Source organism: Aphelocoma coerulescens, chromosome 4 (assembly GCF_041296385.1).
Source record: "Aphelocoma coerulescens isolate FSJ_1873_10779 chromosome 4, UR_Acoe_1.0, whole genome shotgun sequence".
Taxonomy (NCBI): Eukaryota; Metazoa; Chordata; class Aves; order Passeriformes; family Corvidae; genus Aphelocoma; species Aphelocoma coerulescens.
The window spans coordinates 33,427,178-33,452,303 of NC_091017.1; the positions used below are offsets into that span (position 1 = coordinate 33,427,178).

Sequence of the window (25,126 nt, forward strand, 5' to 3'; positions counted from 1 at the left end):
CAGGACTCCACATTTGAGGGACCTTTGCCTTAAATGATGTGTTAGATCCTGTACGCACCCCAGGCCACAAATCTGAAGAACTTTCTTCTGTCCTCACTCAGGGAGTCAGCATTTGGGATCTGTTGTAAGGCTCTCTATTACAGGAGCAACAAGTCCTTTTAGACTTTCTGTCTTAATTCCTGGCATGTGAAATTACTGAAGAAGTGTTGTTTCCTAACATATATCACATAGACCTGCATGTGGCAAAACTCAAACATGACACAGATCCTTTACATTTTTTGCTGAATGTTCCTCAGTTGATAGCAGTTTGTTTAAATATTACTTGTCCTATATATACAGACACAGACATTTGCTAAGCTAGTGTTAATTAAACCTATGAGCCAAATGATTCTAAACCAGGTTAAATATGGGTAACATTTATTTTAGATTACATTTATCTAAATAGTCATCAATGGTCAACACAGCCTGCAGCTGACTTTAAGATTAGTAGTGGATAAAAGATGACATCCCTTTGTCTCAGCTCATGGATCTAGTTATAAGAAAATTTCAGGTAGCAAAGATTTGACCTTTGCCTGAACTGGATTTAGGACTACTCTCTTGCAGTGGTAATAGCATCCAATAGTAAGCGGTCTCTTGCCTTTTTCTTCATTTACCCACAAAGAACCAACAAAATTTCTATGTCTGATTTCAGCAAAACTCTTTACCTATTGGTTTCTTGACCTGATTTTCATAAATAATTCAAATAATTATTTCTAAAGTCCCAGCAAGAAAACAGGAGTATTTATTTCATATTAATTGTTTGGCTGCATGTTTTCTCGGGAGGAAAGCAAACATTTCCTTGGTTATTTGGCTATTATATTACTATCTTTGCATTGCAGAAAATGGTTTTGAAGCAAAGCCCTCCTGTCCACATCATCTTCTTGTTCTGGTTTGGTAATAAAATCAGTGCACTGCATCCAACAGCACTGGAGATAAGTACAGATGTTAACGTGGAGTGACAACCCAAGGGAGCATGTTTTCACAGGATGCTGGCTCCTCTAGGGAAGCCTCTGCACAGAATTACTGACCCCGACAACTCGCTCGTGCCCCCACAGCTCAGTGCGTCACCCCCCGTGCAGCCAGCACTCAGCAGCTGGGGACAGCACTGCTGGGGACATCTGGGTGAGGGAAGAGCAGAGGAGATGGTGGAGTCAGCTCAATGGCTTTTTTTAACGTGGTTAATTTTGGTGACAGTGACTCGGGGTTAGGAAGCAAAAATTATTCAAGCCAACTCCACTGGTGAAGTCAGCCTGTCATGAAGCTACGCATTACAATATTCTGGTTTCAAGAGGCAGGAAACCCACTAGAAATAAACAAATTAAACATCAGCAGTTTACAATGGAGTCAAGAAATCTAAGTGAGGAAGTTTTACTGCTAAGTACTGTATCTTTTCTGTGAAGAAATTGTGAAAACTGAAATTATAGCATGATCTTTAGTTACAGTGGAACTAGATCACTGGTTGTACTTGAATGAGTATTGCCACGAAACCATGCAAAGAGAAATTATCTTTGAGTTCCTGTTATCAATTCTCTATTAAATTTCCAGACTGAATAGATGCAGAAGTGGCAAAGTATCTTCTGTCTCTTCCAAATATGAGGTCTTTGTTGCCTTCCTCTGCCTCTGATGCTTTGGGCAGCTTCTCTAGAAACCGGGCAACCATGCAGAGGTGCTGCTGAACTCTTCTCCTCCCCCAGTGTCCTTTCCACTCCCTGAGAAGGTTGCTGCAGAAAGTGCTTCCCTAAATACTAATCTCATGTCCTGTGTACTAAGTTAATACTTGCTGCATAAATTGATTCCAGCCCTTATAAATGCCAGCCAGCAAGGGAAGGCTGGGACACTTCCAGACTTGTGAAGATATGACAGTGTATTAAAGGAAAGAAGGGTTTTGTACAACTAAGCATTCAAAAATAGGATATATGCCAGAAAAGATGTCAAAGAACAGAGACATGATACAGTCTTCACGTAATAAAACCATGTCAAAGATAGCAACCAAATACAAACACCAGAATAACTTAAAAGAACTTGCTTTGCAAAGTGTTAGGAACTGAGACTTACCTCCCTAAAATCAATCAAGATGAGAACTACTATTTATAAGTCAACTAAAATACATTTATTCAATAACTGCAGCAAACTGGCTTTATAACCTTGCATATCCACCCTCACATTCTAGTTGTGATGACATCACAAATTACTCTTGTGTGGACCGAAATCTAAATCTCAGTTTCTCTTTAACTGCATACAACATAATCTGATTTTCAGTGAAGGATTTACTGTAAGGTGTCTGCTTAATTACAGTTTGGCTTTATCCTTAATAAAGAGTGCTTTTCTGGGTTTACTTTTGGTTTATTTGGTAGAGATTTTAGGGTTCCGTTTGTTTAAAATAAATTCAAAAATAACATTAACAAAACACACACCATGTAGAGCATTAAAAATAATGCTTACACTTACAGAATAATGTGCAGAGAGGTCTTACATCCAGAGGAAATTTTTGTGTGTGTGTGTGCCCTAACAGAATTAGCTCTCAAAAAAAAAGAGCACAATTGGCCCAATTAAGATACAGAGATATTTTTAGAGCTACTGGGATTTTGTTTAAAGGGGCCATCTGTATTTCCAAGTATCTCAATGCTATCAAGAGATAGAGGTATGTCAATCTGAAATTACAGTAGCCATGTTATGGCTGTGTTCCAAACGGTGAACCTCTAAAACGAGCTTACATCACTACAAAATTAGCACAGAAGTTTTCTAAAGATGGCAGCCAATGCACTGCAGGATCCAGTATTATCCCATAAGTCTCACCTCTTTTGGGAGCAAGGAAATGAAGTCTCTTTGAAACTGGGGCTCTATCACTTGCATCATGTGTTTTACTTGGGTTGGTTCACAACTATCGATGAGCTCATCTAAAGCAAGTAACTTCTCTGGTCCGCTCCAGCTCTGCAAGGAAAGAAGGAGAAAGAAACAGTGAGCTTAGTTTAACAAACTGCTTTGGTTTATATCAGTAAGTGCCATTGCTGTGCCAATAAGGCAAATTAAGTTTCCTCACCGAACTACATACAAGCATATAAAAAGGCAGGAGATAAATGCTCATGCTAATGACACAAAAACGAGGAGTTAATCAACACAAAATATTCAAAATTACTACACTAATTCATAAGCTAAGAAAGGATTTGTTATACGCACACATACAGATTGGCAATTAAATAGATAATAATATTTAGTAATAATAATTAAATTAATTAAGCTTCTTTTGAAGTTGATGAAATCTACACGCACGTTACAGACAACAGAGGGGTTGCAATAGAATGAACTCCCTTTCTCTATTGTGCATTCAAGTGAGATGATAGCTTTTAACCTTCATGTTTCGTCTGGTAGACCAAAATCTTGAAATGAGAGGAAAGGAAAGTAAAAAACTTTCTCCAAAAGTACATTAGCTTACTGTCTGCTTATTACTACAGTATGTCCCTAAGTGACAATGTTGTAATTTCAAAATCCTGGCTATAAACCAATGCAGATTTTGTAAGTATCAATTTACACTTGAATAAACAGGGAATTTTGATTGGTAATTTTCTTACTCCACATTTTTACTAATGGGCACTATAAAATTTGAAGATTTTAATACGGCACTCAGTTGGGAGCATAGCAGATTAGGAGCATCATTTGTAGAAAAAAAATAATAACTTAATATACTGCAGGTCCAAAAATCATGTCTTAAACTCATCTGTGCTCATCAAAGAGCTTTGATTTGTTATGTGAAAACAATTTAAAAAAAAAAAATTACAGGAAAAAACAACAGCCACTGCTAGCTGATTTAGCAACAGAATTAGAGCACAAATAAAGCCTTAGAGAGAAAATGACACATCACAGTTTTTGAGAGCAGATTCACGTTCCTATTCTCAAATGTCTTCTAGAGTAACATTTACAAGTAAATTAGCATATACAAATGATATTACAGTTATGGCAAGAGGCTAACTGAAATAAAAAAAAAAAAAAAAGGCAAGATACATGGCAGACCAATACAGAAATCTTAATTGTAAGGTAGCTCAGGACCTTTACTACTCATGCTCTAAATTTCAGTTCCCTGGATTTGACTCTGACGATTCACTCCAGTCTCCACAATACTACAATGTTTGTGTACTGTGCAGTTTCTGCAGAACAATGAGGCAAGTGAAGAAGAAGGTGGAACTTCTGAAAGTGAATGCAAAGCAGATAAACACCCAGCTTTACTCAAGGTAGAAAGCTCACTGTGTTGCATCATTTCTCCCTAATTAAAACATCAAAATACACGAAATGTCAGTAGAAGAATCATTTACCCAAACGATGGCCCAGGAGACTTTCAGGTGACCCGAGTTCCTCAGGGCAGTGGAGGCAGCTCCGAGCTGAGTGAGCACCCTCTGGGACTGCTGTGGGAGCAGCCATGCACAGCAGCTGCCTCACCCCACTGCCACACTTTCACCCTGCAGCAAATGTGTGCCAGGTACTGGACAGCCTGCCCTAATGGAGCAGGAAGTTCCTGACCTGAGCCTTTCCACACACCGTGGGCAATTGGTAAAATGGTTTAAGCAGGCAAGAAAACATTCCCCATCCACCTGTGTGCACACAGAGTGTCACACGGGAGATGAGGGTTTCCCTGTCTCATACCCAATACCTCAGATTATTAAAAAGAAACAAGAATGTCTCAGCCAAAGTTGCAGCAGTGCTGTTGTAAACGGCATTTATTATAAATTTCATTCAATAGAAAGATTTGCATCACAGAGCAGTTCTTCATAAATCATGCACTGAAGAACTGTTTATCTCACCAACTTTCCAACAGCTGTTTGTTTCATTAACCCACAGCTTAGCCGGTGTTAGGAACAAACGTGTGCAGTCTTTAATCTCATCTGTCAGCCGTGTTTGAATTTAGGAGAATTAAAAAGAGGGAAAGTAATACCTGTGCTACTTCCTCATAATATAAATTTCCAAGGTCAGTCTACTCTCAATTTATAAGCAGCTACATTTACTAAATTAGAACAACTCTACCTGAAGAGCACTGTTTGCTGCTGTGGCAAATGTTGCTAGCAGTTACCAACATGTTATTGATTAATAATGTCACTGTATGCTATCTTAATCTGTAACTCTCTTACACTTAGTTGGGTTTTAAAACTTAATACAGATCTGGACAGAAAAGGGAAAAGATTCAAGAATGGGAAAGAGTTGTTAATGACTAAAAGCAGCACCCTCTTTTATCTGTCCATCATCATTAGAGGATGGATACAGGCAGCTTCCTACGGATCTTTTTAAGCAATCAACTGCTACAAAATGTTGTCTCTAGGACATTGTCCCCTCAGTCTTTCACTTAAGCAAACAAACCTCCAGCTACAGTTGGTAAGGGGTCTCTGAGGGAAATGTCTGGCATGGAAAATTGGGAGGAAGCTTTGCCAGATGAACACAACTGTTTGCATTAACGAAGACAAGACTAGCAAATTCTGTTTCTGGGCCCTGTAGCTTGATCCATTTGCAAGAAAACTGCATGTAGCTCATTAGGCAGAAAGGATAAGGAGTAACTTGGTGGCTTTGATGAGAAACAACAGTGAGCAAATGTTGCAGAAGAGAAAGAAAAAGTAACTATGTGCCAAACAGTTTGCAAAGTTTCAAACCTTGCAGATAACCAGAGACTTTTGAGACAGGTGGCATCGTGACCAGACACCTTGGATTTCTACCACCCAATTCCCTTTCAAATTGAAGAACCTTGGAAAGAAGATATTTTATCTTTAAAATGTTTTTGCTTAATTGTCTTCCTGTGCTCTCCTTGTCTTCAAAACTGAAGTTTAATTTTAATGTAAAATTAAACTAAAGCTTTTATTATGGGCAGAGGTTCCCCTAGAAAAGGTAACTCCAGGATTCATTCACATAGCCCTTGGGAAGCCAGCAGAGCTGACTGACACTGCTCTTTTAATGACTTCAGAATCCTAAAGAAACATACACCCTCTTTCCTCTCATTCCTCAGGGAGGTGTTGATTTGTCAGCCAAGGTCTTTTGGCTTTTCATACCATTTCCTCATCCAGTAAAGCAGCTGCTGCAACGATGGCACCTCCTACCTGAAAACTATCCCTTCTTTTCCCCCTTCACTACTGTGTGCAAATGTCTTCCCTTTCTTACAATCAATATAAACATCTTTGCTGCTTCTACAACCTCCACCTCATACCTTCTGTCTAACCTGCCACCTGTTTTTTTATCATCTGTTTCTGCACCTCTCCTCTTCCATGACCTGCACTTTTCTATTGCTCAGCTCTCATCTGCTACCTTCAATTTGTACAATTACAGCTTGTAGCAATTAGATCCTTTTGCGATAATAGCTATATTAAGGACAATCTATTTTAAAGGGTTTAACTTCAAGGTACTGTTCTCCATTACTAAGTTCTGTTAATGGAGGTCTGTCATTACTGAGACCTGCAGAAGGGCTCTTCTTGGAGCCTGCTTCTGTCCAGCCCTTGGATCAGTTATCGAAAACCCTGCCATCCCCCACCTCGAGGGTATCTCAGTCTGGACAAAAGTAGCACATAAGCACTGAAAGAAACACCATCTACATCAGCAAGTAGCTTGTCACATCAGGAGGGATTCAGGAGCAGCTGGTTCTGAAGTCCCCTCATTAACCCATATCAGAGTCCCAGTTCCCAGTGTGGTCCCCTGGGCTGAACATTTGCAGCACATGTGATGGACCTTGTCTAGAGGAGCTGTGACTGGCTCAGACCCTACATCCCTGCTAGAGGTTGGATAACGTAGCTTCTCCTGAAACCAGTTGAATTTGTATGTAACAAATCTGCCAGGAGAGCTAAACCAGTGGGAAATAAGCAGGGAAGGGCAGGAGACCTGCTGCAAGTCTGCACTACTCCTCTGAAACAAACCAGTAATGGTGACACAGCCAAGAGGGGGCATGAAGCTGGAGTGCAGATCTCTCCAAAGCTGCATGTAGCAGTTGCACAGAAATGCCAGCCCCTGACCTAGTCCCACCACAAGACACAGAGCAGAAAATGCTGCAATGCTGGTTATGATAAAATCTTTACTGCCTGCTTCACATAAGAGTTGGACTACCCAGTACATGTATTCATTCCTGAGTATCTCTGGAAAAATAAAAAATGGAGAATGGTAAGTAATTTGAATTTAGGTGGCTAAGCCAATTATTTATATAAAAAAAAGAAACAGTGCTCTCGCCAGCCAGATATGGCAAAAGCATTTTGGACACTATCTAAACTGCTGTGAAAAAAAATGTTTCCAATTTTAGGTAAAATGATAGCATTCACTAGTTATTCAAAGTCATTGCCTATATTAGTGTGTATGGAACAACTTTTCAAAATCAGTTTTCCATGAAAATGCCATTTCTTAATAAATTACTTAAATGAAAAAAACCAACACCCTAAGTATATGAAGTAGGAAGAATGGAGAGCTTAGTAATTTACAAAGCAAATACCAGCTCTGACTGAACTTAGCATCCAGCTGACTTTTTTTTTTTTCCTTATGGCAAGCAATTTGGTGACTTAAAACTTCATGTAAAGGAAGAAATTTTGTAAAGATACACTGGGGCACTGGGTTTTAAAAACTCTAAGAGTGGAATTTAAAAAGACATGAAGTCAAGAGCCACTGCAAGCCAGATAAAACAAACAGGCCTTTAAGAAATTAACTGGTTTGAATCTAATAAAATGCCTTTCTATTCTTTTTTCCAGATTTCATTGAAATCCATATACAACTTTATTTTTAAAGGGAAAGTGCCACCACACAACTGTTTCTCCCTTCTGCATTATTTTGTTACTTTCAAAATAAAAGGCTTAGATAAACTATAAAACATAACAATAGGAAGTTCACATAAAAAGTAAAGTTAAAAAAACCCTTATAGATCTTCTTAAGTTTTCTTAATATTTGCAGAGTGGTCTTGATTTTATCTGAAAAGATAACACAGGAGAAGGACTGAAGGCCAACATACAGGCGAGAGTCTTCTAAACAACTGAGTATCACTGGTCACTGCCAGCTTCTGTGCCAAAGAACGGTTTTACCTGAAACAGTACATATGTCCCCCTAACATGCCTTTAGAGATATAGCTTTAAAATTAATTGGAAGTATATTTTTATATAAGAGTGCTATTAAGCTGGCCTAGCAAGAGCACAGTACAAGAAGAAAGCTCTCTCATTCCTATTTCTCTACAGGAAAAACTTTGTATTGCAAGAATGATGCTGCATGTGCCATTTAATCCTGCCCATTGGGCAGAGCTACCTCCCCTATGAATGTGCTTTTATCATTTGGCTGTTTAGGACTTGCCCCTTTCATGAAACTCATGTGAAAAATAAGCACATAGAAAATGAGGAGGCAAGCAGATGTAACACTGGGATAGAACCACATGACTCTGAAAGCTTTTCATTCTAAAGTAAGGGACTCCCTTTTGTGAATACTAGTGACTAGTGAATAAAAACTACTAGTGACAGATGTGATCAATAAGTGCTGCTCAATGATCTCCAGTTAGGAGAGAGAGGCCTCCCTCTCTCTCCCAATAGTATAGATCAACATTTAGGCATTTAGTGCTGCAACTAAGTATTTTGACAAGTTGAAAGTATCTAAACATATAAGTATTAAAACATGTTCTCTGCATTACACACTGCACACATTTGTCTACATAGGCAAAATTTTCATGGGCTTGCAGACTACTATCCTAACCAAACAGCTGACAGCATTGCTCTTACTGTCATGTGTGTCTGCACCACGTCTCAAACACTTCAGACTTCCATAATCTTTTTTAAAAATATGTAACTATCGCTAACTATCAATCTTACGTAAAAATACATGTTACACATTGTCAGCAACAAAATAGCTTTTGTTAGTAGAAATATTTTAACATTACAAAATGTTAAAATACAATGCAGTATTACATTACCATATATATATGTAGTACCATTCAAATATGATTCTTAGGGGTTAAAAAGACATATTTCTATGAGCAGTCTCAAAAAAGATACACCACAGTAATTAAATGTGAATATTTTTAAGAAATTGAATGATGTGTACAAGAATCTTAATTTCAAGCTTCCACTGGTTTAAGCAGATCATAAATGTGTAAAAATAAGGAGGAAAGACGTTCTACATTATTATTTTAATGTTCAGAACTGACAGTGATTGAGATCAATGGTATTATGTGGCAGCATGAATCAAGCCACTTCTGCCTGCAAAATTGTATGCTAGCTACCTGTATCTACAACATTGCTCTTCTATCTTTGCCTGTTACAGTAACTGAAAAAATGCCTGTATTTGTTAGTTGCTCCTTTTGAAAATGCTTTTAGAAGGAATGGCTTATTAATCAAGACAGGAAGACATAATATTTCCATTTTTCAAGTCAATGACTAAGACTCATCTGCTTCTTAAATTACAGAACAAAATGTACAGTTAAGATCCCCACGGTACAGGTTGTGGACCAGAAGCAGAGGCCTGCCCCAAACTGTGCTTGTATTAACACACACAAAATTGGCTCAGGTGCTCCCCAACTGGTGTCCAGGCAGATTTCAGTTTCAACCTGTGCAAGTGGTCCATAGCATTGTCCTTCACATCTTTTCTTTTGTCTACTTAAGTTATTTTCAGGTGTTGCTGAAGGCATTTTAAAGGATACGAAAAGCCTCTTCTCTCCTTCCCTCCCTTCAACTGTGTACACATGTGCTGGCTGACATGTTCAGTACACAGAGATCAGTAAAAATACACATTGAGTTTCCTTTTAATCTATTTTTGATAAACTTTTCCTTCTATTCTTAGAAGACACCAGACTGGTGACAAATCTAGTGCTATAACTGCACTGAAGAAAACCATGCACCAAAGTTTACTAGTCTCAAGTGAAAATGGCTTGAGGCCATGGAGAAAGCCATTACACATTGGACAGACTTTGCAGAAAATGTGAAAGCATTAAACAGGAAGGATTATATTATTAAGAAACCAGTGAAAGCTGTTATTTTTTATCAGTCTCTGCAGTAACTTGCTAAAACAGGGAACAAGTGTTCCTTAAAGTTGATGCCCATTTGTTATTGCAAGAGAACAAAAACTCAATGGCAGAGACATTCTGGGATGTACAAGGAGGACCAACTCTCCTGAAGCACTCCCTTACATAAACCATGGAGGCAGAGCTGCTCCAGGTATTTATTTCTGCAAGCATGGTTACCTGGAACATTTTCAGCCATTCCTGAAGGCCCGATGGCGGCTGCACGGATGTGATGCGGCGCCGCTGCTGTCCCTGGCCATTGGCTGCCCGCAGGTCCCCAAACGTCGTAGGTGTGGCGGAACATGGCACCAGCCCCGTGGTACTGCCATACAAACAAAAAGTGACAGCCATAGGTAAAACATCAAGGAAAATTCACGAGTCTGTTGCAGAACAAAAAATCTAGTACATAATTTGCAGCTATTACCTTAACTCTTTACCTTCATGTAAAAGCATTAAGTGAAGAATTTTTCTGCTGGTCACTCAAGAGATCGGTCCCTCACTTGGATAAACCTGCCTGCTTCTACCACTGCAGTGATAGCCCTCCAGCGAGGGGAGAAATAGGGATCACATTTTAAGGCTGAAAAATTATCACTCTGTTAACTGGCCAGCAAGCTGTGTGTAAAGATGCAGGTTTACATATTCCCTTCCTTGTCAGAGTATTTCCTTTCCTTCTGGGCCACACTGGTGCCTTCTGACTGGGGATGTAGGAAGCAACATCTCAGAGTTCCACCTGTATGTGAAATGTGCTAGTGCTTCTTCATCTCCAAACAGAAAGGAAAAAAAGTATCTATTTTTAGGTTTTAATATATTTTGTTGACAAAGAGCTAGTAATATCAAGCAGTTCTAGTGGCTTAGTGGTCTGGAACTGGGCTTTGAAACACTCTATACAGTTTTTTAAAGTTTGTGTGTTGATGGAACGACACAGGAATTAAGGGGGAGAGTGTGAAGTGAAAAGGGAAAAGGAGCCAAAGGTGCTCTCTGAATCACAGTTTGATTTTTTTCACTCTGACATGTTAAAAACCAGCTCATTCATATGGAATGGAGCTTTTAAAAGAGCTGGGATTAAGCTACTATTGTGGGAGTCTAAAGAAATACAGCTGACTGTGTTTTCTGGTTTGGGGTTTTTTTGTTTGGTTGGTTGGTTGTTTTTTCGTTTTTGAGTTTTGCGGTTTTTTACATAATGTAAAGTACTTCGTTCACAGAATATCAAAGCCGTATTCCCTAGCAGGAAATATGGAACCCCAGTAGTATTTGCACAAGCATGAACACTTTAAATACAGTGTGAGACTCCAAAAAACCCTCTGCTCTTTTGTAGGATAAACCCAGCTTTTTAGTAGGCATGAGCTTAGGGGGTTTACTGATTTTTCAGTGGCTACAGGAATAGCTTTAAATGATGCAAGGCAAGTTCATTTTAATATTTACCTCATTATGCTCTACAAATATTTCACTCTACTCTTCCTTGTTCTGAAGGACAATCATAGCATGTCCTAACATTTACCCAAAGTGGTCAAGAAAAGTAAAGATTGCTTTGAGCACACCTACTTTTAACTGCTTATTTTGCTGAGTAATAACAGAAACTGGTATAAAAATACTGTTTCATAGATGAAGGATCCTCTTAACGGCATTTGTTTACTGGTTTTACCTGTTATATGCAAACAGGTCAATCAGCTGGTCAATTTTAGTGTGCCTGATCCTAGGGAAAACGGAAACAAGCAGGCACAAGAACTGCATCATTTGCCTACATATTATTTAGATAAAACCAAATCAAAGAGTTTAAGAGAGGAGGATCAGATGTTATTTAAGGATTCTTTTATGACAATAACTACTCAAAATCCAAGCAATGCCAGTTAAAGGTATTTTTAAAACAAAATGTGATTTTACAGCTTACTCATTCTAATCACCTGCACAGAGATCCAGCACAAGGCCTATCATTCAAGGTCCAAAATAAGGCACTTGAAATTAGCTTTTATTGGTCCTGAGCAGCATGTAGCCTTGAACTTGCCCCAGCAGAACAGTTATACTTTACTTTCTTCGTCTGTAAACTGGCTCTCAGTCAAAAACAAGTTATTCAAAACAGGATCTAAAAGCTTCTTTCCTTTGACCTAAGATTAAACCACAAGATACTTGTTTGTGCTTCATTTTTCCTCTGTGTTTTCACTCCCCTGAAACAATGAGTCAGGTCTCTGTGGAAGGTGGACAAGTCCAGCAGTTCCTCTGAATCTCACAGTTACACTTGACAAAAAAGTGTACTTTCTTTGTTGCTGAACTGCTTGCTCTTCTGGGATTGCAGAGAACAGCGTGTCACCTGAAGAACTGGTGGCCAACAAGACAGTCCTTCCATTAGACTGACTCAGAAATCAGAAGATACCACCTTGAGGCTTGGGGGCATGTGGAAGCTGCAACAAGTTCCTCTCAGCAACAACACATTGCCTCCTTTACTCTGCTGCAGCATTTACACATCTGAAAAGCAACCCTAAGACCTGTTGCCTAACTTTTCACTCATCACCTGATAAACCTCTTAAAGGAGGAGAAATAAAATATAAACTACTTTGAAAGAGCCATCAGTGACTGAACACTACTGTAGCATGTTCAAAAGAAGCACCATTTCCAGAGAGCCTGGGGAGGCAAATGCAGTGCTTATGGGAGGGACGATGCTTATAGTGGGGAAAAAACATAAAATAGCGTAAATTCAAACAGGATGGGAAGCAGTGTGAAACCCAATCACAATTGTTATGGAAACTACATAGTAAGAATGCAGTTGTAAGGTGTGCATCCACAGCCCTGCTCCACTACTGCTGCTCGTGGTTAGGAGTGCTTTACCCCCACACAGCAACTGACAGGAACAGCAGCAGATATTTGTGCTTCCTGGTACCATACAGGAGTAGCAAGGAAGGGGACCAGAACCCATAATACTTTCAGGTTGTGGATAGCAAGTACGTATGTGCTCCCGTTAAGATCAGATGGTCTGCTCTGCCTACATGAATTTCCATTCTCTCATTCCTGTTACCATAGCAAAGTGATACATTTGATCACAATTTTAATAGTCTTAGGGTTTATAGCTATGTCCCTTTTTAAAATCTGATTGATTTTATTCCCAAGAATGCTCCAGCCCTCAAAAAGTCTCTTAAGTAAATGGGCATGCTATATTTAGAATGAAACACAAACCTCAACCAAAGAAATGCAAGTCTGGCTACTTCATTAAAACTCATCTACAGTTCACATAATTTAAATTTGCAAAGCAATATACAAATGCTGATCCAACCTCTTCTTTGCTTTACAGTGCTTTAACATTAAGAGGAGCTTAATTAATCAGGCTCGGCAATTGGAAAGACAGGATATACGCAGGAATCAGAATCCAGTGATCTGTCATTGCATTTAATTACCTTGTGTATTCTGAGACTTTGCAGGGTTTCTTTCCCAGAGAGAAAGAACGGACCTCGGAGCCATGGTCCAACTTTCTCTTCATCTGTAAGGTGAGGGAAAAAGAGTAACAACACGGATTTAGTTACACGACCAACCTTACTTATGTGTACTTCTGTAAAATTAACACATTTTTACCTTCTACTTTTATACCAAATTTCAAAAAGCTGACACTCACAAAATGATTTAAAGCAACATTTTATTTTCTAAATTCAACAATATTCGATACGTTTTATAGGGTGCATGTACATATTATTGCTCTTTTAGGGCCCAAAATCTATTGGAATTACATTCTTTTAATTCCCAAATCTCAAATGTGAAAAAGTGTGCAGAACTGTGTTAGTTTATTTACTAAATTGTTCTTTCTCTGTCCTCCTGGGAGAGGAGGGAAGGAACTAAACCAAAGCCCTTAATTTTTTTGTGTTCAGGCTCATTGCTAAGTCTCTCATTGAAATGGTTAAATTTTAGGTAGCCTGTCTGCATTATAAACTAAATTTATCTTAGGGCCTAAAAAAAAAAAAAAAAATCAACTGTATCTTTTCTTTTGTCTATACTTTGTTTTTAAAATTGTACATTGAAAACATTTATAAAACTGCAGTAAAACTGACTGACGGATTAACCAGTATTTTTTCAAGAACGGTAAGGATAAAAAATGCTACACCCCAGTCTTGAATGTCACCCCCAATTAGATGTGATCAAAACCAAATAACGAGCAGGGCAGCTGCTAAAAGGGGAAGCCAGACTGCAAAAATTACCAAAGAGATGGAAACCAATGAAAGCCATATTTATCCAGGCAGACAAATAGAGATTACTTCCTACATATTTGGGTAATCTTTAACCACAGACTTTTGGACTAAATGAGACATACATGTGCCAAATGCAACTTCTGAGTTTTTGTTGGTTTTCCTTTTTTTTTTTTTGAGATGTGATACACCACAACAGTTTAGCCAGCTGAAGAATGTTTACTGCTGTTTACAACTGTGAGCTGCAAAATACATAAACTACTGGTATTACCTTTCAGACTTTAGTATAGCCATTTGCTTCCTTTTTCCAAAATCTCGCATTTAAGACACAGTTTAAAAGTTGGCATCTTTCTTACACAACTGATTTGATCTTTTTTAATGTTGTATTATAATATAGTTATTTAACCATTTATTGTATCAGCCTGCCTACCTACCTAAAACAAAACACCCCAAGCCAACAGGATTCTCTAAAGCTTATAGTCCATATACTTGTGTTGTGATTGTGGTTTTTATACTTTTAAAATACCCTTATGGCTTTACCTAAAAACAGCCACTGAAAATCTTGTGTTCTGCTTCATCAGTGGTTACACAGGAAAGCTAAGGCTCCTTTTTGTGCGAACAGCTACAACACAATCAGAAGAGCTTGCCTTGTAGCTGTGTTTTCTTGCCCGTGCCTCACATGGGACACTCCACAGCATTTCACCAGACAAGCACTGAGCCAGAACCGCCCTGAATGCTGCCGAATCACCAGCCTCACCCTCGCTGCTTCCCCACGCCCCAGGAGGAGCAGCCCCCCGTGTTTCCCCGAAGAAAACCAGTTGCAAGGATCACTGAAAAATAATGGATACCATCTTTTATTGCTGTGCTACATGGGTGAGCCATTAAAATTACCGGAAGCATAAGTAAGATGTTTGAGAACACATTTCAGGATTTGATGATAGACTTTTCAGAAAGGATTTTTCTTGTTCAAGGAAAATTTTTATTTCCAGCTTGCCTTTCTGAGAGGTTATCATCATCATATTCCTCTTCTGCTTCTCATAAGAGGGAGATGCAGTTTTGCAAAAGCACACCTTAAAAATAAAAAGTAGGAAGCCTACAGTAGAATAACCAGCTCTGGTGATTTATTCTTTTGCCTTAGCGAAGAAACCAATATGCATTATATTGCCCAAAAATTATTTCACCTGTTTCTTTTGGCTGGGGTTTTTTCAGGTATTTTAGGCAACTTTCACACGGGATCCACTACGCAGACTGACTTTCAGCATCTCAGAAGGTGCTAAGTAAATACACGGTCAAAAATGCCGTTTATCATATGAAGAAGATAAAACTTTCTCTAAAGCAGGGAGGTCTAGTGACAAGATTCAGACATCAGTAAGGTCCCTGTGTAACCAAAAAACAGAAACCGTCGAGCAAACATCCCTCTAAACATTTCATTTGTCGCTAGGAAAACACAACTCCTTCAGACAACGTTTATTTATCAAAATGACCAAAACTGCAGTATATCAAAAAATTTAAAAAAAAAAATTTAAAAAATGAAAAGAAGGGGCAGCAAACTGCATTCCGCATCACCGCCCGCCACCAAGCGCTGGCAGCGCTCCCCGGCAGCGCACTGACTGCAGCTACGGCCGGGCGGCAGCCCCCCGCCGCCGGCACGTCTCCGCCCGCGGACCGCCGGCGCGGAGGACGCGCGGCCCCCGCCCGCCCCTCCCTGTCCCCCCCGTCCTCCGCGGCCGCGTACCCGCGGCGGGGGGGGGGGGGTGGGGGGAGCAGCCACTCACTTTGTAGAAGATCATCTTGAGGGTGCCGTAGAAGCCCATGGTGTCGGCGCGCTTCCCCTTGCGCGACGGCGGCGGCGCCCCGCGGGCCCGGCGGCCGGGCAGGCGCTGGCAGTACAGCCCCTTCTCCGGCAGGTAGGTCACCGCCTCCCGCGCCGACATGCTCGGGCACGGCAGGCGGCGGCGGCGGCGCTGCTCGGCCCGGCTGGCCCGGCCCTGCCCTGCCCTGCCTGCGCGGAGCGCGGCTCCCCCTGCCCGCCCTGCCCGCCGCCTGCCTCCGCCCGCCCCCCGCGCCCGCCCCGTCCCTCCCTCCCCGCCCGCCTCCGCAGCGGCGGCGCGGCACTGCGGGATGCGCGGCCGGGAGGGACCCGCGGGCCCCGCCGGCGGGAAACCGCCCCCACCCCGCGCAAAGGGGGGAAAAATTAAAAAAAAAAAAAAATCCCCAGTGCTGCGGGGCTTTGGGGCTATTTCCCCCTTTCACTCTTTCTCCCCCTCTCCTTCTCCCGCACCGCCTCCGAGGCAGGGGCTGCCCCCAGCCCTCGCTCTGTTCCCTCAGTGCCACACTCTCCACGGTTTTCCAAGCGGGTGCAAAACAAGCTCATCTCCACTAATTATAATTATACCATCGTCCTCGGCGGGCCTGGCTGGACTCGTCCATGGCTGCATTCCGTAGACAGACGCAAATTAGTCCTTCAAAAGTGCGGGTAATTTTAGAATAATTTGAAATGCACTACAGTTTTGCCAGGGAAAAAGATGCTGAAATACCCTCTATTGGCTAAACAATAGAATAAACGGTTTTTGAAGATTTAGGAAAGACCCGAATCCAGCAATTATGTAATATACATTAAAATACTAATCCAGCGCAGAGCCGCGGCGGAGCTGTCTGAGGCAGGAGCGGGGTTTCCCCAGCAGGGAGGCAGGCAGCCTTCCCCGCGCACCTGGAACAGCCTGGACGCACACACGCTCCCCTCTCCCGTACAAGGCAGCTCTTGGGCGGCACCAAGCCATCTTAGCTCGGGCTTCAAATCCTACGCAGGATTCTCACCTGTATTTAAGCGAAAGCACAAGGAAAGCCCTTGGTAACTACTTAATAAAGAACGCTCCTTTTTTGGTCATTGTTCACATCAACAAATCTGTCCAGTTCACCCTTACGGTTCGATTCAAGGGCACTGAAGTTCCTGACATATGGCTGGGCTCTCAGACAGACACCTGGAACCCGCACAGCAGCTAGGCAGCTTGATTTTTTTAGTTTCTATAAAGACAACTCAAGAGACCTCAGAATTTTTTCTTTTCTCCTTCCTGCAAAGTTTTCTGCCCAAGTTCAGAACAGAGCATACCCTGAACATGATCTGAAGCTGCAACATTCCCCTATAATTTTCCCCAGGTGCAGTGGAAACTGGAGATGCTCAGCAGCCCTCCAGACCGATGCAGAAAGAAACTGAAGGAAGCACAGTCCATTCCTGCTGACCTGAGGGGAAACCATCTTCCTTATCACCCTAAGCAGTACAAACAAGGTTCTACCTTTACAGAACACACATCTAAATGAGTGGAAGTACTTTCTGTAAAACCCATTACCTTCCTCATTAGTACTTTAAAAAAACTCCTAGGTATTATTACTTAGCAATAGCTAAGTGTGGTGGGTGTCAGCACACCCAGATAAGGGGAAATCACTACCCCCACAGCACACAAGATTCTGCCTCTATGTGGTTTTATGTATCTCCCATCCAGCACTGAGTCCTCACAGCCTTTTTCATCTCCCAGTGAAAATGGTTCTGCCCATCACATCTTGGCATTTATGCCATTATCCATTAAACTGCAGTGCTGTATATTTTATGAGAACAAAATGGTCTTGAGTTGACTTCATACCTCAGATATGAACAGAGCTGTACATATCCCGGGAGACTATTACTGCTTTCCTTTGCTAGCACATCACATGGAAAGGGGAAGGAAAAAAAGCCACAGGCTGCATATACACACTAAATAATCACAGGAAGCAAATTTATACTCAAATCATCGGAGTAAGAATGAATTTGAACATTATCGCTGTGAGGACTTAGAAGTACTTTATATGTGTGCTTGCCTAACTCCCTGTGATGCTTGCAGCTACCTCTGCCCCTTCTCCCACCAGTGAATGCACTTGGTGCGGGGCGGGGGGGGGGGGATGATGGCTACTCTTGCTCCAGCATAGCAGCAGAACAGGCAGGAAATCCCCAGGGATTAGCCTCTCCCCCAGCCCAAAGGCAAGTGTAATCTGACAGCATGGCTAGATTTATCTTTTGAACAAAATGTGCTTTGGAATTAAGCAGTCAATGAGTTGAATAATAATTAGAAATTACTATTTTCCTCTCTTTTGGAGTACTACTATTGCAGATTACTTCTCTTTTGATCATGATTGGCAGATATTCTCTCATGGTAAAAAAACCCACTGACTTAACTGCTAATCACTTTGCCACAGTCAGGACCCATGTAATAACCCCAACAATCCTTTGCTAATGGTAGAAAACTTGGTATGTCAGGTATTTATTCTGCACAAAAGGTTTGGGTTTTTTCCTAATTTTAGATACAGATATCACAGGCAGATTTGACATTTGAACAGTGACCATCTTCCATCTAACAGTCCACCTTTCTCAGAGCAGAAAACAAAAATTGCACATGGTTATGGCTCTGGCTCTCACTTTTTTAGTATTTTTCTCTACAGTGGTCCCACTTTTGATTCTCCACAAATAAAGAAACATTACCTCTATCTCAAATTAAGTTTGAAAGTCTCTGGGTAATTGCAAGATTACTTAAGTTGGGTGTCTGCTCTTCCCCCAAAACACCTGACCACAGCCTGGGTTCTCCCTAGTTATTGGAGAATAACATGCTCCACCAAAGGCTGAGGGCACCTACTGTCAGACTCCCACTCTAAATTCCTGTCTAGAAAGGACCTTCTCTCTCTACCTTGACTTTGAGAACCACCCTGTCCTCAGAAGAATTTAGTGTAATGAATGCACCACACTCTCCCTTGTAGGAAATTAATTAAGGTTTTGCAAAAGTAATGTGGAACTGCCTAACCTGGGAAGACTCAGGTCACACAGCTTCACTTTGTGCCTTCTGGGAAAATACAAGGGTGGAGGAATAAGACCCCAACCCTGCAGATGCTTTTAAGAGCCTGACAGCAAGTAGCAAGGATGATGCATTAATTTACATCTCTACCAACATTTGAAATAATATTTGCTACAGTAACTTAATGCCCCAAGAATACTTAATCGTATAAAGTAAACATTCATCACAAATTAAGGTACACTGAAGAAGACTACAGTTTAAAGCAATGTTAAGAGAAAAATCAAAAGTTGCCACGTTTCTTTCCCTATTTGGTATATATTTAATTTCAAAGGTTGGTCTTATTTTGTTTAAGCTGGAGATAATTTTTCAAGTTCTTAAAACCACAAACAAAATACAATTCTTGACATTTAGAAAAATGTCTACACCAAAATTACATCATTTTCAGTGGACACAAGTCCAATCTTATTTCCCGTCAGTACTGCCAACTCTTAATTAAAAAAAATTCACAGCATCCAATTCTTTTCCTGTTGGCAACATTTCTAGCACCTTTACCAGTTTGTCATGTGGCATGCTGTAATTAAGACTGTCTATTACTTCTAATGAAAGACTAGAATGAATTACAGAAATCACCCGCAGAGCTATATAATCCCCAGAAGAACGGAGATTACAGTGCAACAGACCAAAGAAACAACATTTTTTGTTGTTTTTCTTCTAGTTGTAGAAACATTTTTGAGTGAGGAGACCACAGGATGGTCTGGCTTGGTAATGACCAGTCAGCATTTTGAAAAAACACTGGTGCTTAAACCAGGGAATGCAAAAACCATAATTGGCATTTCACAAACACACATATGTGTGTCAGGAGCATAATGTGTGCAGGAGGAACTGCGGAGCAATATGGTTTGGTATCTCCATTAATATTGGTAAATGCATCATTCAAGACAGTGCCAGAAGGGATTCTGTGTACTCTGCACATTTAGCAGACGCTTAGCAGACTGACTCCTTTAGAAACATTTCAGAGGGATTTTTGTGTGTTGTCTAATAGGATTGCGGGGTTTTTCTATCCAGGAAACCAAACATCCTAATCGGGAGGGACCAAATCCTTAGCTGTGCAAGATTTACCCTGGACACAGTGAAGATGACCTGGGAAGAATGGTCATGCTTAGTTGATTTTCCCTTTCTCAAATTTGGATCCACTTAGGCTTTACACACTCCCCTTCTGCTTGGTAATCTAGTTTGGGCAGCTGCAGCAGCCAGCACTTTGTCTTCTATATTCGACCTATTCATCCAACTACATACTTCATTTAATTTGCCAAATGCTCCCATTCAGGCAAGAATCTGGCCCCACAGAGAGGTACTTCTGCCATCTGCTTTAGACATTTAACTACAGCTTCGTTCAGGACACCTACATTTAAAAGCCTAAGTTCCCATTCAGTCAATGAGAAAGGCACATGCTACAGTCCAACATGGATAAGGTCTCAGAAAAGGAGAAAAATATTTCGTACGATAGCAAGTGTTTAACATGTTCCAAAGTAGTTCAGGGTGGGCCTTTCCACTACAAAAAGGCACTGCTATTATTGTCAGATGTTTTTCCTTTTGAACTATTATGAAATTAAACAAGTGACCCACTGGGATCATAGAAGTCTCACATTCTCACAGTTTCTCCCAGTTCAGTTTGGGCTAGGCAGCAGCCTTACAGGCTATAGATTTGAGATTTATTAGTGTGCATCCTAGGTGCTGAGCTGGAATTATTTTATGGGTAAATTCCAGATCTGTGGGGTGAGACAAAGGTTTAGCACACTCCCCAGTTAAAGAAAACTGGTATTTAGCTAATGAAGTTCAAGGGTACAGTGTACAATGCACCTATCACACAGGTGTAACTGTGTAGAATATATGATTAGTATTGATGCAGCAGAAAATACTTGAAGAAATTAATTTAGGTGCACCAGTTTGTGACCAACAGCTGCTACATTCCAACTATGAGGGAAGAACAAAGGCAACTTGGCTCCCTGGAAGCAGTTCAGATAGGGGAATTTCTGCTCAATTTATTTATAATGCCTGCAGCAAGCTTTGAAAGGTTCACTCCTGCATGTTTGCCTCAACACAGTCACAGGAATAAATTTAAACGTATGATCTTGTGCAGTTCAAGTGAAGTACAAGCAATTCTGGACACTGCAATGTGCACTGATCAGCAGCTTAATGATAAATGACATCTTTTTGTAGTATTGATGAACTTAAGGTTTGGGAGGAAGAAGTGAAAGCAAGAGTAACTCTATTATGGGAAGAAGGACACAGAGAAGCATTACATTAAGTTGCATGAAGTCTTCCAAAGCTTACTTAAGTGGAGTGGAGAATATGTATTATGAAGTATGATAGGTAATACCGAACTGTTTCACTAACTGTATAACGTTTCTTGGCAAAGCATTTTGAAGACTGCTTTCAAAATGAAATTCCCCACACATGATTATCCGTGATTTCCATGCAAAGTAAGGTACTGTAGTCAAACAAAATTGTAAAGAGACTTTAAGCTTTGTTTCTGCAGGGAAGGAAATGGCATCAGTAGCAACTGAAAAAAATCCATTAATATTTATTTATAAATCCTGATCCTGTTAGAATAGTATGAACTTTGATTGCAAATACCATTTTAAAGGTATATATCTGTAGCAGAGATTTCCCATAAACCACTTTCTTCAAACACTTGCCTTCAAAAAAATAGAGTTCTAAATACATTGTGATAGAATTTAAAAGGTGTGCTAGTTAATGGCTGTAAAAAATTGCTTTGAAAAGGGTTTAAACATGAAGTGTATATAACAGACTTCAGCACTGGATACTTTTAATAAATTTCATATTAAGTTTTAAGAGCAGGGAGATTTCACAGACAGGCTTAATGTAATACAGCATCACTGTGTCTCCAGCAGAGCAGAACTCCCCTCTGAAGGTCATACATCCTGTCCTCTTTGCTGGTTCCCTGTAGTTGGGCACAGAACTTGCAACATATGCTTCGATGCTTGGGTTATTTTAAAGGAGTACAGCCAAAGCTGTCATACGCCCGTTAATGAAGGGAACAGATCCATGCACTCTTTCTTGGTGATAACACCAGCTTAAAGATGTCCCAATCTCACCTGCTCATTCCTGTCCCCGAATGGCTCTTGCCCTTATTTCTGCAGGAAATAATCTGTAGAAACACCCTGAGAACCAGATTCATTAACTGATGCAGGGTAAAGAGAGATGGATTAAAGTTTTTACCCTTGGGGTTTTCTTTTTTCTTTCTTTTAGAACTAGTCAACTAGTTTAAATTTCCACCATGCTCTCACAAACAACTGAGCCAGTAGAAGCAAATGAGCAATTCACAGGCAGGGCACAAACTCCTTTAGCCAGCTACACCACTGAGAAAAAGGTACGAGCAACTATGACTCGAGTGTCCCATGCAGAGAGGATAAGCCTATTATTTACACCTAGAGCCATCACTCCCTCAGCTATAGTTTCATGTGCATTTAAGCCGGCACAGCCACTGGGAAGAAGAAAAGAACAAACAGTTCTTGCACTTGTGGCTGCCCTTGGCCATTCATTTCTATGGTTGCATCATCTTCTAAGGTGCCACCCCAGCCTTCGTTGTATGGCTCTGCGGTCAACTATGGTGGCAACAGACCTTGGGTCATCTTTTTGCCAGGCTGTTTTCCAGCCAGGTCAGATTCCTCATCTCTCTCACTGACCAGCCACACACACATCTGTGTCTGCATAGCAAGACATACAGCCCGCTCTCTCCTTTTTAACCTCCCCAAGCCCCCAGAAGAGCTACCTTACCTTGAACTCACGCAGAACTACAGCCTTAGGTGAAAAGGCAAGGAACTGGGGAGTTTGGGCTTTGTCCTCCCAACCCAGAGGACTGTGTTATTACCAGAACAACTTATCCACACTGAAAAATATATTTCAGTCTGTGATAAATGGAAATGGACACTCAAAGATTTGCCACAAAACAAGCACAACAAGGTGAACCAGAGGCAGGGGGTATAATGCCAACCTTCTTTAAACATGTCATGTTGTAACTCCAGAAAGCTTGTCTCATTAGAACTCTATATTATTTCACTGAATAAAATCAGTGAAAACAGAACATTTTTCTTCCCAAAGCATTTTTCTTCTTGTTAAAGAAAAAGATAAATTAAAACAAAATATCAGTGCAGCTAAGCTTCCTGTTGCTTTTAACTCCCTGTGACAATAACCACATGCAAATTTCCTACAAAGAAATATTTGGTTTGTTTTAAAACTAGCAATATTATAATCTAATAAACATTTTTTTTCATAGTGCATATTCATAAGGAGCAGAGTTAATGTTGATAATGCAACCTGCACTTTCACATCCTTCACTGCTTTCTGTGCAACAGGAACACTATGAGTTGCTTTTTTGAGTTTTGTTTTTACACAGTGTTGTAAGATGATTCATTTTTCAAAGGAAGAAGAAGGTATTGCATATAATACATCTTGCAAAACATTCACTAATGGCAGCAGGCCTTCATAAGAACTGCATCTCCATTCATTGTGCTCCTATTAAAGTTAACTGTAATCTATTTATTATATCATTAAACTTAATATATTGTAAGATGAATTCTATTTATAGATGCAGTAATAGCTGCGCTAATCACTCAAGTTCACATTGAACCAGGCTGTGCTTCTGAGCCGCAGGAGCGGTTGCTTCAGAGACCAAAGGACATTCCTAAACTTCCTGAAGAGATGACCTTGCTTATTACACACGGGACAAGCCCGAGTGGCCCCGCAGAGCAGTCCCTACAAGCTGCTGGCTCCCACACTTGCACTGTGGAGGAAGCTAGCACCATGCATCCCATCCACTTTCCTGACTTGGCCCACTCTTCTCCCGGATATCCTTACACACCACGCCAGCAGCCAGAGACCACCTGGGCACAGGGTGTTCAGCTGGCACAATATGAACACAGCAGTCCCTGCCTGGGCTCCTTGTTAAATAATTTTACCTTATATTCCTATTATAGTAATTTCACAGATTCTGCATGTGACAGTAGTCCATCAAGTTAGAAAACTATGCACTAGAGACTGTTCTTAGGCACACAAAGCACAAGCCCTTCTTGTTGATCAACAGATGACAAACACAATACAAAAAAAAATTAATAGGGATTAGTTCCTTTTTTCAATATTTCAACAAGAGAGCTGAGTTGTTTTGTTTATATTGACAAGAATGTATCCAAACTGGAGAAGTGTGCATTTCTGCCTTTTGAACGCCAATGTTCAAACTGTTTTCACTCAAATATAAGCAGGTTGACAAATCACCTTTGTACAGAAAAAGAAATGTGTGTTTGGACTTGGAAGGCTTACCAAAAATGTCTGTCCTTCGCACTGAATACAAATAGAGGACTGGTATCTACTGATGTTTTCTGTTAAGTTTTCCTTTTGTTTTTTTAGAGATAGCTTAATTTAATTGCCAAGAGAAGTGCTTTTTTATCTGGTATAATCTATACAAATTTATTTACAAAATAGTTTCTGTCATTGTTTGTGGTACATGAAAATGATAAGGGGTTAGTGGTGAGTCTTTAGGCTACAGACAGAAGAATTCCTGGAATTACAGATTAAACCAGAAGGATTTAGGAGGAATGTAAAGAAAAAACTATTAAAAATGTCAAATCTTTTTTCCTACTGGTTTTACCTAAAGGGGGTATAAAGGTTACAAAACCAAGCATTCAAAAGAATTTGAAACTACAGGAATAAGATGCTTTTACTCCAAAAAAGCTGCTTACCAAGACAAATAGTGTCTAAGGCTGTGATTTATTATACATTATTATCCACCTGTACACGTGCATCATGTTTGTACAGGCAAACATTCCGAAGTTTTAGGCATGGCATCCTGGCATCCATTTTATAGCATGAAGTGAACTCACCCCATCATCTGGCAATGCACTGACTCCCTGTCCAGTGAGCCAGTGGATGTAACAGCCTGAGCCCCCATGTGATGCCCCACCACTGTGGGTAGCCAGCAGTGAGGAATACAGCAGGATGCAAAAGCACTAGAGGAAGATGAAACACGATGTGCCAGCGCAGTTTGCTGGTAACAGAAGTGCAGGATCCTTGAGTCTCAGCTTTGGAGAGGAGATTGTTCTGTTTAATGT

At 40.6% G+C, this 25,126-nt stretch overlaps 1 protein-coding gene across 17 annotated transcripts in view; it reads right to left on the reverse strand.

Moving 5' to 3' along the window:
• The window catches only part of FBXW7 (F-box and WD repeat domain containing 7), a 179,150-nt gene that overhangs the window by 17,184 nt on the left and 136,840 nt on the right, over positions 1-25,126 (reverse strand). For 16 of the 17 annotated variants that reach the window (XM_069013482.1, XM_069013488.1, XM_069013487.1 and 13 more), the window contains 3 exons: positions 13,402-13,484; positions 10,199-10,340; positions 2,836-2,970 (listed from right to left, as the gene is read on the reverse strand). In XM_069013482.1, the coding sequence (XP_068869583.1) occupies positions 2,836-2,970; positions 10,199-10,340; positions 13,402-13,484 (360 nt within the window). Of the gene's footprint in view, positions 1-2,835; positions 2,971-10,198; positions 10,341-13,401; positions 13,485-15,956; positions 16,178-25,126 lie in introns of those variants that run through there. The other variant, XM_069013494.1, reaches the window with a different exon arrangement.